Source organism: Neolamprologus multifasciatus, chromosome 16 (genome assembly GCF_963576455.1).
Source record: "Neolamprologus multifasciatus chromosome 16, fNeoMul1.2, whole genome shotgun sequence".
Classification (NCBI taxonomy): domain Eukaryota; kingdom Metazoa; phylum Chordata; class Actinopteri; order Cichliformes; family Cichlidae; genus Neolamprologus; species Neolamprologus multifasciatus.
The window spans coordinates 20,939,060-20,958,932 of record NC_140454.1 but is presented as its reverse complement, the minus strand read 5'-3'; the positions used below and the strand labels follow the sequence as shown (position 1 = coordinate 20,958,932).

At 40.1% G+C, this 19,873-nt stretch overlaps 2 protein-coding genes across 4 annotated transcripts in view; one reads left to right on the top strand and one right to left on the bottom strand.

The window, feature by feature from the left end:
• LOC146500772 (uncharacterized) overlaps positions 1-19,873 on the top strand; it is a 112,024-nt gene that overhangs the window by 76,845 nt on the left and 15,306 nt on the right. The window lies entirely within an intron of this gene.
• LOC146500773 (nuclear receptor subfamily 4 group A member 2) lies at positions 9,115-19,093 on the bottom strand. The gene is made up of 8 exons (XM_085136228.1): positions 18,907-19,093; positions 18,314-18,418; positions 17,258-18,129; positions 16,674-16,803; positions 16,323-16,486; positions 15,742-15,944; positions 15,396-15,574; positions 9,115-15,268 (listed from the first exon to the last, which is right to left on the bottom strand). Exons 3-8 carry the CDS (start codon positions 18,125-18,127, stop codon positions 15,012-15,014), a joined length of 1,803 nt encoding a protein of 600 aa, XP_084992354.1. The 5' UTR covers positions 18,128-18,129; positions 18,314-18,418; positions 18,907-19,093; the 3' UTR covers positions 9,115-15,011.

The following is a 19,873-nucleotide window of genomic DNA, read 5'->3' as shown; positions in this document are numbered from 1 at the left end:
GTTCCTCCATTCAAGTAATGCTGATGAATTTGCTGTCCAAATGTCTTTCACTCCACTTTGTTGAAACAGCGGGATAGACCCATCACAATGTACCTTTGGGTCTGACCATAAATGATCATTTCTCCTCTTCTGCCAAATTGTTCTTTAGCAAAAAGGCTATCAAAGTCTGTGTGTGTGTGTGTGTGTGTGTGTGTGTGTTGTGTGTGTGTGTGTGTGGTGTGTGTGTGCGTGTGTGTGTGTATCGTGTGCGTGTGTGTGTGTGTGTGTGTGTGTACAGGAGGGGGGGGGGGGTGCATGGCTGGGCAGGCGAGGCTGACTGGCACTCAGTGCTAAACTGTCTCTCTAAGGAAAGGGCTGTTTAAAAGGCAGGAGCTGGCGGCGGAGCAGACCTCTCAGCTCCCTGTCTAAATACTGCCTCTGTGTGACTGACAGCAAGGCAACAGCACACTGGCATTCTCCTTTCAGCCACGCAGCAACGCTTTAACAAAAACCACAGGATTTAACATAAAACTCAGCTCAGAGTGTCACCTAACGCTCCATTTCTGCCCCGCAGTTCTTTAATTATTTAACATGACATGATTTCCTTTTGTTGTTACTGCTGAACATCGATATTCCCTCTCGCAGCAAAAGTAGTAACGTGTGAATTCATTAGGATCATTTAAATAACTATTATTTTCTGCTGCGCATAAGAGCAAAATACCTACATGCAACAAAATACTGGCATTTTTTCTATTCCGAGTAATATAAGCTTAGGGAAACTCTTTCTTTGTATTCTGAATTTCACTACTTGGAAGCGGTACAAGTGTCCTTCATCTTTGATTTATTGTTATTTGTTTCGAAATTGACCTTTTGAAATTAAATTTTAAAATATATAAAATGTTATTTTCCCATACAAGGAGACAAACAAGAGTCATCAACAGGCAAAAAGAAGACATTGTAATGTTGCAAAAAGCTTAATAGCACAAAATTAACAATCTATGTGGTTTTGCGGGATTCAATTAGAGGAATATTTCGCTATTTCATGATGCACTTAGGAATGACAAAGCACAGATATAAGTATTGATTTTTTTGTGCATGTAACAAGATAAACAATATGTATATGTATGTATTTGCAGGGCAAATTGAATCAAAATGCACATATTACATTGAGGGCCCCAGAATACTGGACAGCAATTGAATTTGTCAGTCAAGAATTTAGTTAAAGAGTTAAAGACCTTTGAACTACCGGTGAGCAAAATGATTCAACCGTCCAGAGTATTAAGGATATTTATGGCATCTGCCTTGTGCTGCTGTTGTTACTGCTTATACACATGAATTTCGTTTTCTTTTCTTTTTTTAAACATGCAGCACTGTGCTCTGCAGTACTGGCTTTTGTATTAGCTGATTCTTTTATGCGTGGGTATGCTTGAATCTTTTTATCTGATGTGCATGTGAATGTTTATATGCATGCTGGTGTGTGTCAACAGAAAAAAAAAATCCTGTGTGTGCAGTCGGGGTACAGTATGCGTGACCGTGTGCGTGGGGTGGTTCGAGTGCGAAAGGGATTGTCTGCAAGTGGCAGAGAGTTAGCAATGAGGACGATAGCTATGTTTGTGGATTAATAATTATTAATTCTCCTTTTGACTGTAATTGATGCTTAAATCTCCTCGCCCCTCCTCCTCTCAGCAGACCTCTTGTCCCCCCGTCAGTTCTGTCCTTCTAATAAGGGCATTATTCCAGGGGATTTCATGCATTCTGATAAATCAAATTAGAATGCCAGTGACTTAGATAGATTGCAGCAAGTAATTAGAGAATCCTCGATGCCTTCCGCGCTGCCACTCATTTACAAGAGTCTTTGTTATCTACCTATCTGGGCGCAGCGTGAGCCGGTGTGTGTTTGCATCACTTCTCCCTCTTAAAATTCCTTCCTTATGTCACTGGAGAGACAGATCCCAGACCATATCTTGTCACCCGGGCTAGCACACTGCACATCGGACAGCGCAGTGGGACAGCCATTAATTGGAGCAACTTGGGTTGGTAAGTACCCACGTGTGTGTCAGTGACATGCAAGAACAAGGAGATGGCCTGACACATGGAGACAGGGGACAACCTGGGCTGGGTTGCCCCCCTCACGCCCACTCCTCCAACCCCACCCTTCACGACCCACCTACACACACATGGATACACGCACAGCTCCTCCTTTGCCCCCCCGCCCTCACACTTCTTGCCCTCTAGAAACAACACCATGTTCTTAATACTAAGTCAGCGGTCACTATCCATGTCAGCCGAGCAGTCTTGTTCACATGCGGCAATGCTGCGTGTGTGTGTGTCAGTGTGTATCTGTTTTGTTCATTTGCAAGTATTTTTTTTTAAACATCATTATCAGAAAAACCAATCTGGAAGTATTTGTACATTATTGGACTGTTTGCAAATTTTACTCAATTAATTCAGAGTGAAATACTTTACAGTGGTTAGGATCAAAAACCAAATACTATACTTTTACTTCTACATAACATATTCAGGATATAACTTTTAATTGATGGTTGATCTTCTGTGGTATTACTTTGGTATTACTTTACTGTGAGAATCTAAGTTTTTAATCCACCGTTGTTTGAAATTAAAATGAACTACGGTCAAACCAAAAGAGAAATCACTCCACAGGCAGGACCATCTGTGTACCTTACAATCATATTAAAGTCCAAAATCCTTACAGCTGCACTCCCTTCTGATCCGCCATATCTCCTCTATGGCATTTTTCTTTCTATTCTTTTTCCGCTCCCCCTGCATCACTTTCACAAAGCAGTCTGACAGAGTTCACTTTTCTCCTTTAAGAGGATGAATGAAGATAAAAAGCAAAGCAAAATGGAGCACAGGAGGCATCGCTTGCTTTGATTCATGATGGCTGGGAATCTGGTGCTCCTGTGCAGCCTGCCTGTTTGGCTACTCGCTCGCCTGCCTGTCTGCTCCTTCCCAAGCACTCTAATGGAAAGTCGTAGTCGGCTCACAGTGACACCGTCGAGCCATCAAGAATGGCTGATTATGGTGCTAAATATTGATCTCTGCCTCACATGTGTCAAAATTCCCCCCACCCTTTAATTAGAATTTCCCCTCCGTGCCATACAGGAACTAACCGAATATATTAGAGGACTTCATGAGGAGGAGGGGAGTGCAGCAAGCGGGGCATAATTGTGACCTCTTGTCTTGCCTCTTCTCTCCTGAGTTTTGAGATGACTCCCAACTGTCTGTCTAATGCTCCCAGTCTCTGCGATAATCAGACTTATTTTCCTCATCTTATCACAGGATGATCCGCCTGGCTGTTCTGTTCTCCATTCTCCTTTTCTCTCTCTTCTACCTTTTCTTCCCCCCCTCCTCCGTACCAACTTACCCCTTTTTTCCCTGAATTTTGCATAAGGTGTTAAAGATGTTATTAATAACATAATGTAAACATTGTGGTTTAGTGTTTTGGGGGGGGGGGTTTGTAAATGGATGCACATTTTAATGCCTGCAGCACGCTTCACAAACAGTTCTACTTTATGTTACCCATTGAGTTACTTTACATTTTTTTAACAATACTTATATGTGTTTTGAGCTGAGGATACCAATCGCTGTAATTTTGTTAACAAAATATTTTCCCATTTTTATACAGTTATGCTGTTTATAATACATGCAGAATGCTCTTTGGCCTCGTCTCACTTCCCTGAAAAAAAAACCTTGTCATGGTGGCAAATGCTGGTGTATCTTTCAGTATTAAAGGTACCTTCACAGCTGTGCACATTATCCACTATGTGCTCCAGTGCATTCCTGTACCATCACAGATGGTGACATTTGAACTGATTGCAAGCCGGATATTCCCTCTCCTCTTTAGCCCGGAGGACAGTGTCTCTGATTTCTAAAAGCAGTTTCAAATTTTGATAGATCAGGCCACAGTTTCTAATTTTACTTCAGTCTTTCCTAAATGAGTTTGCTCCCAGAGAAGCTGGCAGGATTCTTGGCTCTTCTTTATATATGTTTTTTCTCTCCTTTGTATAGAGTTTACAAATAAAGTGAAAATTTGTGTTCACGATGATTTTCTGACTTGTTCCTGATCTCATACAGTGATTTCCTCAACTCGGTCCTCGCATAAAGCAATTTTGCTATTCTCTGAATCACCGCTTTTGCATACCATAGATGGTGATGAAGCCACCACAACGTGGCGTTTAAGTTGAGAAACGTTATTCTTAAATCGCTGAACTTTACCTATGCAGTCTTTTCTTTGCTACGCTCAAGCAAGTAAGAATGAAATGAAGCCAATGTAGAAGTGCCAAAAATTGCAGCTCTCAAGTTGCCACTTGAGGTCGGCTCCAAAAGGCAGTCAATCAATACAAATTGCAGCACAAAATGCATATTTACAATCCAGCTTGATACAAAACAAAATGACTTCGGTATCTGTAGCTACTTTTCTTCATGTTATAACATCTGTACGAGTGATTAACTAACACCTTTAAAGTTTATTGAGGCTTTTGTGACTGATACAAAGATACGCGTTAGGCCTACTCCAGTTTGAATCACGGAAATGAGCCTCTTGGCTTTGTCTGTGGTAGTGATGCATTTGAGAGCATTTTCACCAGTGAGTAAATCATGGTGGCTACATGATGTCTATGATCTTTCACAGAATGATAAAGTTCTCCATACTTCTATGTGATACACTTTTCATACCTAATCCTGTCACTGAACAATTGTGAGATCTTCCACAAAGTTTGTTTTTAAGCATTATACAATTTCCCAGTATATTTGTAGCCAATCCCTCAACTTTTTTTTATTATTAAATTGTCATTGGACAAATGACTAAATGTCATTTTCAGGGAATCAGAAAATATCTTTTATTTTTTAATTTTCTTTTCTTTTAAGTCTCGTCAAACAAAGAAACCTTAAAACACCAAAAAACTATTTTTTCTACCAAAGAAGTCGATTTTGCTTTTATCTAAAATAGAGATGGCACGATACCACTTTTTTATGTCCGATACCGATATCATAAATTTGGATATCTGCCGATACCGATATGAATCCGATATAGTGTGTTTTTTAATCAATAAAACTGTTTTTTTAATATCTCGCTGCTTTTTGTATAAGTTCATACTCAAGTTAAAAAAACAACAACACTAAAGCTATTCTGTTATACCTGTATGTAAAAAAAAAAAAAAAAAAAAAAAAAAACCCACACTGCACCCAAAATATTTCATAGATCAGCAACACTGATCAATCTAATAAACTTAAACCTGCTCCATCCTCCCTATTCTGGTATTTTAAAGAGTACTTAGCAGAAATATTAAGCAACCTAACTAATAGGGTTGCAAACTCCCAGCAAAAGAAAATAGGGAACCACCCTCTTCCTCATGATGCTTAATCAATGTAATCAACTTTAATTTGATGCAGGGTGAAAAAATTCACAGAAATATATTATTTTTCAAGAATAATTAAATAGATTCAACATCTTTCTTCTACAGAATTGCAGAATTCACAGATGGTTCCCAAAGGAAAAAGTACTACAGCTTACTAGAGTATATTAGACTTAACAGTTACTATATACAGTAATGGACTTCTATACATTTTACATCAGATTAAAACTTTGGGTGTAAGATTCAGATAATTATTAAATAATTAAAAGCTAGATATTTTAAATGAGAATAAGAAAGAAAAGTATGTCTTTGTTCCCCCCTTATCCCTGTTAATGCCCTATCAGGCCCCCTGGCTAAACTTTGCTAGATCCGCCCCTGCACAAAAAGATCCTGATCTTGAAAGTAATATTAAATAAATTCTAACAACAGCTGATCAAGCTTAATAGTGCTGCAGTGCTGTTGTTCAGCCGCTGGTTTCCTCTTTCTGGTGCAAAGTGAGCCAAAAACAAAGAAGAGAGACTGACTCGCGACAGAAAAGCCGATCAGCTGATCATTAAGCAGTTTCATGATTGAAGTAGCAGCAGGAGAGAGAGAGAGAGAGAGAGAGGCAGTTGCTCCATATATCCTTGTTAAGCTTAACGCGGGAATGCTTTACAAACATTCAGAGATGAACTTACACACTTGCTTTACTTCTCTCTGAGATAACTTCCTTGGAGATGAAATGTTTGCTAGCAGGCTACAAATACACACAGCCGCTCTATCACATGACCACACTGCTCCGCTGTGCTACGGTTATGAGCCGAGTTACACCGTGTCGCAAGTTTTGTGAGGTGCTTTTTTGATGTTTAATGGATCAGATTACATTTTTTATTTCTCTCCGATATCCGATCCAGGAATTTAGGTCAGTATCGGACCGATACCGATACCGATATGTAATATCTGATCGGTCCATCTCTAATCTAAAACAAAGGGTTAGGGCAGAATTAGGGTCAGGGTTACCACCTATGATGACTTGGATCTCAGCGTTAAAAGCCTCATGCTGGTAGGAGTTAGCCCTTAATGAGTAACAAGTGAGCTGTCAACCATTTGGTCAAACATTTTAATGGCTAATGTCATCTGGAGCCTCAAGAGATACGAGTTTGTCAAATTATTTTCTCTCAGATATCATAAAGATTCCATTTTCTGTTTTCAAACATAAAGTATTTACACCTAAATGACACTGAAACAAGAAACATCCCTTAAGGCAGTTTATTAGAATTTATATAGCTACCCCACAAAAGACTTCATACAACAGTTAGTTGTATAGTTCTGAAAACCCATAAACAGATTAATGTGTAAAACTGATGAAAGTTTTGATGTATTTGCAGTGTGTGTTTGTATTTCTTCTGATTAGTAGCTCAATAAAAGCAGTGATGCTAATTTGATATTTTATTCTGCAGCATTACAACCACCATGTTGCTCCTAAAGGCAAGCCCATGCTCACTCTGTGCTTATGCACTATTAATAGATGAAATAAACATAAAACACATTTGAGCTTTGACATTCTTTTCCTTAGTAATACTTCTCTGTCGTTGTTGCTAACCATGTATTGGAGCTGTCAGACTTATTTTATATTTTCCTCTGTGGTCGCTCAGTATTTATATCCTCAGTATTTTTATCCTTTCTGCTACTGTTGCATTCAGTATTATATATTTGTAGTCAGTTTCCTGGCTTTTACAAGCACAAACATGCTACATTCTTCTACAACCTTGTTCGTTTTTGTTTGTTTTTTTAAATCATCTTTCTGCCTCTTTCCTTGCTCTTTTCTCCCTCTCTCTCAACCCACCTCCCCCCTCCCGCCCTCGCTCTCTCTCTCTTTCATTCTTTGGTTATGAGGCACTGGTCGTTATTATAGGACGCTGGCAAGCTTGCCGTCAGTTGCATTCTGGCGAGTGTCAAGTGCCACAAGGTGCCTTTTTCTATTTGTTTGTTTCATGCAACACTGCACCAGCCACTGACCTGTGGTATCCATGTCGTGCAAGAGGGAGTCAGGTTCATCCAATCAAAAACGGGCTGAAATTAACACTGATCTTTCCATTCCTGAAGAGAGACTGTGGCAAAAGGCAATTTCATGACTATAGGGTGGACTTTTTTATTTTTTACTTTTTATTTGGATTATATATATTCTCCTCTTTACATTTTAATGTGTTTGTTTACAGCCGGTTTGTGTCATAAACAACAAACCCAGGGTTTAAACTCATCATTTCCATTGTTATTAATTACAGCCTAAAGTGTTCACCCTCAAAACAATTTTTTTTGAGATTTAATCTGAAAGTGTGATATCACAGATTTTGTCTCACTCTGAATTTAATCTGATTCCCTGCAATTCAGGACATGCAATATTCATAGTTGATCCATTGACTGCTATTCAAGCGGGAACTATTTGAAGAGGGAAAGTTCATGTGCATTTTTGATGGATTGTGCATGTCTTCCCCTACTCTATATGGATAGAGCGCTTGTTTGAAGGTCAGTGATTCTCTTCAGTCAGAGTCTTCCCTCTACACTCCTTTTTTTGGGGTGGGGGAAGAATATCTCAAGTCTTCACTCCATATTTTTCAAGTGCTTCTAGGATGACTAGGTTGGATGACCTTGGATCCTGGTGGAGATGAATCTCTTTGAGCTTCCCCGCTCTGCTTTTCTTGAAGAACTCTGTCACGAAGAAAGACAATGACCTTCTGCTGTAAGACTTTTCATGTAAAATATCCACTTTTTTCCAGCTCTCAACCTTTTCATATCTTTGATATTTCCTGTGTTTCTTGCTGTATGTGTTGAAATACATTTTCCTTTAACATACATCAATAATATCATACTAGTTACGTGTTCCACTTTTATCTTAAATTACGTCTTTTAGTCAGTATATTTGAAGGGTGGGGTGAGGTATTTTTTTCTATTAAAAAATGGTACATTTATGTGTGTGTGCCTTTGTGTTTGCATGTAGGTACAAGGGGTTGAACAAGGGTTGAGTGGATCTTGAGAGCTGGCAGGTGCATTATTGCAGCAGGCTGTGCCTAGCTTGACATGTGTGTTCCTAATCTCCTAGTGATATGACAAAGCTGTGTGGGGGCCTGGGCTGGATCTCTTCTGTCTGTTGTGACACACAAATACACACACTCTCACACACACACCACAGCCCCCTCTCGCCTTCCTTTCTGTCCAACACACATCATATTCCCCTCTTGACCCTTCAAGAGTACCCCACTCAATCTACTTGCACTTTCTCACACTACATGTGTGATTAATATGTTCTGAGGGAGATTTGTAAAACCAGTAGTGCATCAGTTTATGTTGTGATTACATGCATATAGTCTGTGCATTCGAGAAATAAAGCAGAGGCCTCAGATGCCCTTAACATGCATCAAAGTGTGCATTAATTTCAAGCTTGTTTACCTCCTGTTAGTCATCGTAAAGAAAAAAAAAAGCATTGTGCCAAAAGATATGATGCAGTTGATGCAGTCCTAGGATGTAATCTAGGACGTGACATAGTGTGTTACATGGTAAGCAACTTCAAGTGTTTGGTTTACTATGTATTTACCTTTAAAAGAAAACCCAGATTGCTTTCATTTCACAAGACTAAATGCATGCAAAAAATGCAGCAGACAGAGAAACTGTAATACTGAGAAGATGGCAGACCACACACATGATTTGACCCAAAGGCATGAACAGATTACATGTGCATGGGTGTGCTTCCACTTTACCGTGGAGCAACAGCACAAACCATAACACAGGATAAGGGCATATCCTTGTGGGAACAGAGCCAGTGCATCTGACCATGTTGACATTTTACAGTCTGACATCAGATGGAGGGATAGTCCAGTTTGCATCCCTGCATCCAGTCACATAGTTAACAGTGTATAAACTGGAGGTATTACAAGGTATGTTTTTACTCATTAATTAAAAATGCAACGATTGCATTAAATAGTTAAACACATTAATCAAATAGCTGGCTCTTGGGATGAAATTATTTAAAGTAGATTTCTTTTTGGTGAACATTGTTGTCCACTCGTGATAACCCATGTGCATCATCCGAAGCAGCTTCTTCTTTCCTCCGTTTTTACAGTTTACTCCTCGGTCTCCTCCAGCCTCGCCCCAGAGACCAAATGCATCATTTGAGGCTCATACAATTCACTGCTTACCGAGCCACTGGCTCCTACCAGCCTGATAGAGGCATTTTTCGCCACTTAGAAGCATGCACTGTGTGTCCGATCCCTTCCTCCTTAATATGTCCTCTATTACCATCAGGCATTTAAGCCTGTTTTTTCTACTTCAGTGACCACTGAGCACCGGCTTCATTAAAACTAATTGAATCGGAAACATGTCTGCCTGAGGAAACATTAACTCTTTCTATAAAGGAAATTTCCGATTTCACTTTGTCAATAAGGTCAAAGGACCGAGCCCATGTGTTCGATCCTGATACATGCGGTGCCCATAAACGTAATCTCATCCCTAAATTCTTGGGCTATTTCATTTGGGCATCTATCAGCACTGAATGCACTAATGTAGCCTTGATTAGCTTTTTGTGATGAAAAGAAGCAAATAAACAAACAAAAACACCATTTCTCTTTTCCCCCCATTTATCCATTTTTTTAGGCAGAAACCTGAAGAAACTCCTCTCCCACATGATGTTCTGTCAATTTCATTGCATTATTAATTTCTTGTGGTTAGCATAATTGAGTCTTGGTACAAGCATTACATTAATGGATTTTACTGACCACACTTGAAACAATAATTTTATGGCATCCGTCAGAAATCAATGTGCGATAACAGAGCACACACAGCTGTTTAATGTGAAGTAAATATTTATGAGTGATCTGACTAGACATCAAGTTCAGTCAATCTTCTTTGAAAGGATCTGTGCAAATGATTAACCTCATTTTACTGGTGCTGTCTGGGCTGGTAATGGCTATTAGAGCTAAGAAGGAGTGAGGCCTTTGATTTTTGGCTTCTCATCATTCACAGCTTGTCGCATCCCTTCATCCTTCATACACGGCTGCTGAATTGATTGTCTGTTTAGTCCTATGAATGATAAAGCTGCTCTGGGCCACAGGCTGAGAGGGACAGACATGGCTCACCTCCATCTATATGCAAGGTGGATTTCTTTTCCTGCCTCGCCGCTCGGAAATCAGCTTTTTGCATTATTTATTGGACAATCATCAGCATTTCAATATGGTAAATCAAATAGTCACAGTAATATAACTATAGACAGTCTTATCCAAAGGGCCATCTTTCAACTCATTATTCATTCATTTTGTTTAGAGCAATAGTCGGCAGGACTCATGAGATTCATAAGTTGTGTAATCAACATGTTTTACTGCAGGCTCCCACAGCAAAGTGCTTCGCTGCCTAAACAGAGGGAAAGGTAACATGAAAGAAACTGATGCCGAGGTTGAGGGAAGAGTGGATGCAGTGAATGAACAAAAAGATGCAGAAAAAGGCTGTCGAAAAGGCAGTGAATGTTGTTTAAATGGCCAGATCCAGGTAATAAAGACTGCCATGTGGTGTGCAGACATATAGATCCACTTCACAAGCTTTCATCTCCCTTTGTACCTCAAAATGACTTTCATTGGCAACTATAAAAGACAAAAAGAGTTTTAAAAAGTCATTTTGCACGTGGCTTTGTTTTAGCTAAGCCAGAGAAAATAAATACTGTGACCAAAGCTCACTTGCTGTATCCCAAGAGAGCAGACAGTGGGCAGCGTGTAGGCTGCCACTTTTGTACTATTTTGCACAGAAGTTTGTATCAGATGTATTCATGCATCCTTATAATTATTCTTCCTTATCTCCTTCTGACTGCCGCTGATTGCTACTTGTTGGTTCTGCACTTTAAAAACAGTGTAGTTCTTCTCCATCTAAATGCAGTTTCAGCAAAGGCAATGCCTGCTCTTTAGATGTCTACTAAGTTCTCATATACTGCAAAGATGCACGGTGTGGTTTTCTCCCACTTCAGGTATCAAGTGATGCAATGATCTAGCTGTTAATTAACACATTTTGGCTTCCCGATTAAAATAATATGAATAAAAGCAGTTGACAGTGTTGCGTATTATAATAAAATAATAATGGTCAGTTGACAGTGGAAAATGATTTTCAGATTAAATACCTACAACTGACTGACAACACTTTAAATCCACCACATACAACACACATGAACCTGACAGCTTCACCACAGTGTACAGGTGAGCGTGCAACCAAATGCAAGACTGCCACAGTGTGCGGAGTTCGTGTCTCTTCTAAGACTGAGAGATTTTTAATTCGATGTCTTTCTCACCTTGTGTATGAGCACTTAGAGGCAGATATGCGGGCTTTGTTCTTGGGAGACGGCCACCTCCACCTGCTGGCTTTCGTTGTTGTTCTGTGTTCAGGGGCTCAACACAAGACTGTAAAAGTGAAAAATGATTTTCTTTTCTTTCTTGTAGACCAACTTGTGCTCACACAATCACGCCTAACCTTTCGCCGGTGTCCAAGAGTGGGGAAGAAATTAGGCACTTAATAAATTGAGACTCAAAGTCTTGCAGCATATATATAATCATGCACAAACAGTGACAGAAGTGTTGGCTACATGTGTCATGTTTTATTGTATTGAGATAGACATGTATAAAACCTAACTGTACTTAGAGTCAATAGAGGAAACTTGTGACATTGTAATGCACCCTTTCAACAGATCTACTAAATGTCAGCAAACTGGTTATGAGCACAATCCTAATTTGCCTTGGAATTAGCACTTTACAGTGACGATGTAATTATTTAGACAATTTATTGCCTGCTGCTAATATCTCTCAAAATAAGCTGTTCCCTTCATCTTGATCATGTGATAAATGTGGAATCGTTGTGGATAAGTCCCAGACATGCCTCAAAGCCTCGCGTCACTTCTCCCTCCTGATAGACTGAAGGAAAGGCTTAGTGACAGCGGCCCTGCCTCACTTTGTTCAAGCTAATCACAGCCGTTTTGTATACATTTCTAAATGACTTGTATTTCTACTTGTGCAGTTCACAATATGCAGATGTGATGTGCAGCGACATCTCACAAAAAAATCTTCACCGCAGTTGCGTGAGATTAATCAGCGCACTAGATTAAAGGATACAGCCTACATAGGGACGTTTTTACCTGTGTACTTTAATGGCTGATACAGCGGAAGGGGGATGATGTAGAAGAAATAAGAGGCGCGGAACTTCATTCCCGAGGGGTTTGTGGGAGGTTGTCGGTAAAAGCTGGCGTATTACTAAACTATTAAAAACCAACTGGGTATCGTTTTATTTTCACCTCATCGGCCTCCGTTTGCAAAAAAAAAAAATGCGCACAACGACGCAGTAAAGGTTTCCTGTTTGTGCATCATCATATGTCTCTTCACTTAAATTTCACAGACAACTGGAGCGCTGGAACGCGAAATGCGAGTCTGCGCTACCTGTGCTCAAACCGGGTTTCACCTCTCAGAAAGCTTTTCGAACGCCTTTTTCTTCTTATTTGTAATGGCAAGTTGCATGTAGACGGATTTTTTTTATGCCAGAAAACTGCCGACTGTAAAACTGTTTAGTTCTAGCTCTGATCTGACTTGTCGGTAGGATATTAAAAGTCTGATTTTAAATTATAAAAGGTCAGTGGAGCGGAAGCGCAAAAGGAAAAGAAAATCAGCTTGTACACAGACTGTGATAATGTAAAGCTCGGCATTACGTTTTTAATCACCTTTTTTGGTAACGAGGAAAGTCGAGATCCACAAAGTTAAAGTTTTATAATCATCCGCGCTACATCAGCAAAGAACAGATGAATTATAAGATGAATTCCGATGTTCTCATTTCAGCAGTCGTTCGAGAAATTGTGTTTTATGTTCAATTTAAATTCCTGCGTTTAATCTGTTGCATCGCTTCTTTAGTTAGACAGCGACATTAGAAAAGGGAGGAAATGTTTTATCGGCAAAGGATAGACTAATAAAATTGTCACCTTTATTTGTTAAAATATTAGAAATAATTGGAAATACACACTTGCACGCATGGCGACACTTTAGAACTCCTAAAATGTAAGTGGGTTAAATTGAATTTGGATAAATGAAATATGAGCTCAATAGAGTCGGGAAATGAAAGCTTAAAATTGTGAAGTCGTTAATATGCGCCTCTGTAAAGATTCATATTTTTGTCAAATTTAAAAATCCAAATCCAATTAAAATGGGCCCACCTTTACGAATATTTCATCTTTTAATGCAATGACTTACTCCCTTAGCTTGAACTAAATATCTCATCGCATCCTGTCACGTTTATTTAAAACAGGATGATAACAGAAATTATTATTATTGTGGTGTCCTTATAAAAAACGTTTGGGTTTTTTGCGCAATCGAGCCTGAGCGCTGATCGCAACAGTTTCCACAAAACTGAGAATTCAGTGAAGTTATGAGAAAATGCATCATTTCTCGTGTGCCTCGCTCTCTCTTGGGGATTGTAAAAGTCTGAATTTGAAGAATAAATTTCAGAGAAAGTGTTTAGCAAAGGATCGATTTAAAAGTTTTATTTGTAAACATTAAATATTTCTTTCTCTCTAAAGTTTTTTGAATTCGGCACCAAATGCGTTACAGAAGTTGTAAGTACACCATGATGCCAAAGATGTAGGCCTATATCACACACTCATGGACCTCTTCATATAAGATGGGATTTTTCAGTTCCAAAACGTGTTAAATTATAACTAGCTAGACGCTTATAAGACATAAAACATAGACAACGTGCTCAGCATGAAACTTGGATGGTTTGAAATCGTTTAAATTGCACCATGCTTAGTGTAGCTCTTGGCAATAGAAATAATAAATATATAGAAACGTTTATATTCAACAGCAACAATACTTACAGCACATACAAACAAGGAATGTCTGACAGTTTTACAAACACCATGGGTCCCTCATTTTCTATACAGATGAAATATTTTTCCACATATGCGTCATACATAAAAGGAGTGCCATAACTACGAATCAGTATCAAATCTAGCAGACTACATAGTGTCCGGTATATATTATATATAGACATCACCTCAGCAAGTGCCTATAAAAGAAAAAGGAAAAGGGGAGGGAGGGAAAAAAAGAAACTAAATCATGCGTTGTCTTTTCTGGATGCTTTTGGGATCCTGTCAGAAACACATAGGCACGAGTCAAAAGAGAAAAGAAAATTAAATATTTTCATTATAACAAACTTTTTACACATGTTATAAACCGATGCATTGGAGGCATCACATAATCTATCATAATATACAGTGTGTGTGCGTGGGTTTATATATTTCTATATAAATGGAATATATTACATCTGAGTATGCTGAATCAGTAGAGCCGAGGTTAAACAAACAGTAAATGATTGCAAGACCAAGTTAAATTTGATGACAGTTTGTCCACCGGAGAGCATTAACCAGTGATAATTCAGTTGTTTGGCACAAACAAAAGAGAGAAAAGGGGGAAAAATCAAGGCCCGCACAGCCATTAGACTTTGTCTTTTTTTTTCCATCGTGTTACTTTTTCACGAATTCATATTCATTATGTGGTTGTTCTGTTAGCATATGGAGCTTGCAAATACTCAGAAATAACAACTTTAAAAATCGGTCAAGTCTGACACAAATAGTCTTTTGGAAGTTCTTTGAGGTTCGCCATTGAGTCAGACTCAGAAAGGTAGGGTGTCGAGGAAAAGTTTGTCAATTATTGCTGGCGGAGGGACTAGGTCCTCTAGCTTTAGGTAAAAGATACGCTGCAGACCTTGGGTACAGAGTGTGCGCAGTTCTGGGAGCTTTCCTAAGAGTTTTGACAAGTAGTTGGGACGATTCAAGCCGCCGCCATTGAATGTCACTTGATCTTTGAGGCAGTTGACGATCTTGTTTTGGAGATCCTCGACTCTCTTGGGTTCCTTAAGTCCGTGTCGCTCTGAAAAATACAATTAACAAAGAAAAAACAGGCACGGATAAATAATCTATGATACGTTAACCCTCTCATTTTTCATAAGCGTTGCGAACCAACCAGTGTTCATAAATGCACCGTCGCCTTTACTCACCTGTTACCATGGCCAGTGCTGCGATGCAGGAAAAAGCTGAGATGTCTATATTCATACTCTGCAAGTTGGAAGAAAACTCCACGATGGCGTCTACCCACTCTCCAAATCCACGGACGCACTGTAGTCTGTGTAAAACCACTCCATTACAAAAAATAAGCTTTCCTTCCACTGGGTTGGACCTGCAGTTATTAACAAAATGTCATTAATTATGCTTGGTAATAAATGTGGATTCAAGAGCCTTCTAATTATTGGGCGGCTAATAAAGCCAAAAGCAATGAAGCTTGAAGGAGGGACTGATGATTATCTAAAGCCTAAATTGTTTTATTTAGTAATTACTCAGTCTCACCTGTATGCCAGCCGTAGGACAAAAAGTTCAAGGAAGGCGGATTCAAAGAGGAGATCTTGATCTTGCTTCGGTAGATCAGAAAAGCCAGGGATCTTCTCCGCCCAGCCTCGGATGATCTCCATGGAGCCCGTCAGGAGATCATAGAACTGCTGGATATGCTGAGTGTTGTCTCCAGTCATTTGGTAGTCAGGGTTAGCCTGGAACTGGAATTTAATTTAAACAGCGCCTTAATGAGGTCCTTTAAAATATATAATCCGTGAAATTGCAAATGCCCATTTCCAAGAAGGAGAGAGAGGTTTTTTTAACCGTTGAATTCATGTCTCCTTTTTATTAAGTTCTGCATTTCAGTGCAGCTCACTTAAAATATGTCATATTAAAAGGCTGGCAAAGTTTGGAATTCAGGGATGTATTACAGAAAACTTTCAGGGTAATAAATTTAGTCCTAAAGCAGGACTAAGTTAAAGGAGTCGCCAGTCTCGTTTTATCTGTTTTCTCTGAATAATATTTAACTCTTTTTTTTTTTTTTCAAATGCTCTGTGAGTGTGTGACTTTTTATTTCTGGGATTATTATAGTCACTTACTCTGGAGTAGTCCAAAGCGGACATGGAGGGATTGGAGTCCACATGGGCCCTAACAAGTGCGCTTATGAGGCTGACCGGCGGCGAGGGAGGGGAAGGCTCTTGGGGACTTTTGGGTTTGGATGGTAGGCGTCCTCTTCGACCTTTTAGATTATCCGTTCGGACAACTGCAAAATATATAAAGATATGTGATTGAGATAAATCATCAATATACAAACTCCAGCTGGTGTGCGTAAATACCTATTAGTGGATAAATTTACAACCCAGTACTGCATTATGCACGTTTCCCAGTGTGTCAGATGAAAAATATTAACCACCGGGACAGAAATAATTGAATGCATAGCCCAAACGTACCTTCTCTCACCATTCCGACGACAAGGCACTTCTGGAAACGGCAGAACTGGCAACGGTTTCTTCGGCGTTTGTCAACAGGACAGTTTTTATTTGCTAAACACACGTATTTTGCATTTTTCTGTACCGTGCGCTGAAAAGAGAGAGAGAGAGAGAGAAAAAAAACACAGTCAACTTTCGGGCCCATTTCCAAGGTTACACAATTCTGACGCACAACTTGAAGGGGAAAATGCAAGGATGAAAACAATATAATATAATTCATATTTAATGTTTTGAATTGTGCTGTGTGAACCAATAATAATAAGAGAAGCTCAGCAAATACGCATTAGTGGTGTTGGTTATTATTTCTTTTCATTCGATGTCACGTCTGTGTGGACAAGTACGACTGCCATGTGGTTCTTTTTTGTGTGCGCACTCACACTTGTATTAAAGTCGGGTTTAGTGTTATTGTGTTGCCTTTGATTTATTTTGGTTTTTAAGTAACTGAGCAGCATTTAACACACTGCGCTGTGAATAATAATCACAGAATGTCTCGCTGACGTAAAAAACAGTAACACGCATTCATTGTTGCTGTCATTTCAGCCCACCTTGAAAAATCCTTTGCAACCCTCGCAGGTTCTCACTCCATAATGTTGGCAGGCTGCGTTGTCCCCACATACCGCACACAGACCTTCGTTTGACGGAGATCCTCGGGACGGGGGCGATGGCACTTGGCTGTCCATCAGCTGGTGCCCGTGGCTGAGCTGCAGCGAGTGAGGAAAGGCCAGGCCAGACTGTTTCCGTATAGCGCTGGGCACCGCAAAACTCTGGCCGTCCGGGCCGCGGTGTGCGCCCGGGTTGTCGTGGTTCATGGACACGTGCAGCGGCCCGTCGAACCGCATCTGACAGCTGGAAACAGGAGTACCGGGCGGGGACTGTTTGAAGGAGAAGAGCGAAAGCCTTGACACCGGATTCTTGCGCTGGTCTATCATATGAGACGTGGCCGCAACATAGTTCTGGTGGAAACTGTGGAGGGAGCCAGGGTCCTCCCACATGTGATTAGGCTGAACCTGGAAGTTTGGCGTACTTGGGGCGTGAGGCGAGGAGGGTTTGAAATACATAGGCCCAGAGTGAGCCATCATTTCCTCAGACTGGGGTGGCAGGTGGCTCTGCTGATGGTAACTGTGCATCTGAATGTCCTCCACTTTGATAGAGGACTGCTCTCCGGAGTGGGGCATCTGATAGAGACAGGGCGGTTTAACGTCGTAACTGGTGTTATAGTTGTCCATGAATGTACTGAAACTTGGTAGAGAAGTAGTAGCTGTGATCTCAGTGTTGGTCAAGTCCATGCTAAACTTAACAAATTCGGGTGTTAAGAAGTCGCAGCTGTATTCTCCTGCGGTGTGGTAGCTGTAGCTCTGGGAAGCTGGACTGGCTCCTTGAGGTGATGATCCATACTGAGCCTGAACGCAGGGCATGGCTGAAAACCAGACGGGTGCAAACAAATTAGAATTTTTCACATAAATGTTTAAACTGAGAGGGAAAGTTTTATATATCAATGTAAAATTATATGAAATGTCCACAGCAAAAACTACACTAATTTAAACAAGTGTGGGATTTCAGGTAAAAATAAAACTTTAACACATAAATGTTTCACATCCTACCTCAAGTCTTCTGACAGTTTTCCGGTGACACTTGAAATGGGTTATGTCAGGAGCTGTTGTGTGGGTGTCGGGATAGAAGAATGCGACTCTGTTCTGGTTCTTCCCCTAATAAAACACAAAGCTTTGGAGTTACTAGATTATACAATAAAACAATCTCTCTAAAAGGAGAGATCACACATTGGTTAAGCATAAGTCTATTTGCGCGCAAACCATACCCCGTTTCCAAACGTGCAGAGCATGTTACAACATTTTATTCACTGTTCTAATGAATATGAACAACATGCTATAGAAACCAAACCACAAGTATTTCTTTTCTTTTGTTAAGATGCTGGTTCGACGTGAACAGACCAACTTTGCGCACTTGACACTAGTAAAAACATGTCTAAAAAGCAGAAAGATGAAATGTGGCATTAAATGACAGTCGCATCTGAATAGTCTCAGTCAAACTTAATTGCGTGCAATTTCAATTTAAGGATAGAAAAAACACTTATATTAAAAAAAAAAAAAAAAACAGATTTCAATGCCTCAGAGAAGCCGGACAGGACGAGCGAATTCGGAGATTATGTTGCAAGAAAAGAATGAATGAATCTTACCTCTTTCACATCAGGATCGCGACTTTCTGTCCATGCGATAAGCATGTAGGTGGTATTCATCAATTTTAGTAAAAGCTCCAAATCACGAGCGTAGGTACAAGCAATGCCAAGCAGGGAAGTGAGTCCGCGCACCAACAGCGACACGAGCTTCGACTATCCAGTCTGGCCAATGTGGCTTTGTTTATGTGAGCTCTAGATACCCTGGCCCACGTGTTTCAGTGCGCAACGTCATCGGCGTCGACACCGACGCGGACCAATCTCCTCGGGAGCTTTCTCAAGCCCCAATTTTTCTGGTGAGTATGTTTGTCTTGTGGTATGTGTTCTGTGTTGCTTCCCACATGGACATTAGCAGAGATGTAGTGGAGGATAAACCCACCTAAACTCAGTTCAGACACCTTGGTGTTTGCACAGGGCTTACGTCATGCTTGTTTTAAGCTGACATGAGCCTATGTGATATGATTTCGATGTATTTGCTACAAATCTCTAAAGTAAATGATGCACGTTTCCGATGGACTGGTGCTGTCACTGTTGTTTTCCTCACTGTTCTGGCATGCGGGAATAGTATTTACAATCGGGGAAAGTTCATTTACTACCATGCACTACTCCAAAAAAATGAAGGTACACTCCAAGGTTGCAGCAGGCCAATATGCAGCCAAGTGTGCGGTGTATTTTTGTGGCATTAAAACAAACGTACACACACCCCTAAGTTGAAACACGTCTCCTTACTAGCACTGAGTTTATGCATGGCCTGGTTGTCGGTATTTGAATGTGAAATTAAGATGAGTGTACACCGGGACACATATATAAGGCACAGTTATGTCACAACGTCACAATGCTAGAATCACTGTAGTTGTATGAAATAGCCCTAATGAAGCAGGGGTCAATATTATTCTTTGTTATCTTCTGACAGGATTTCTGTAGGCTATTTCAATTGTGTTCCAAATTTAGACCTCAGATGGGGTGGGGT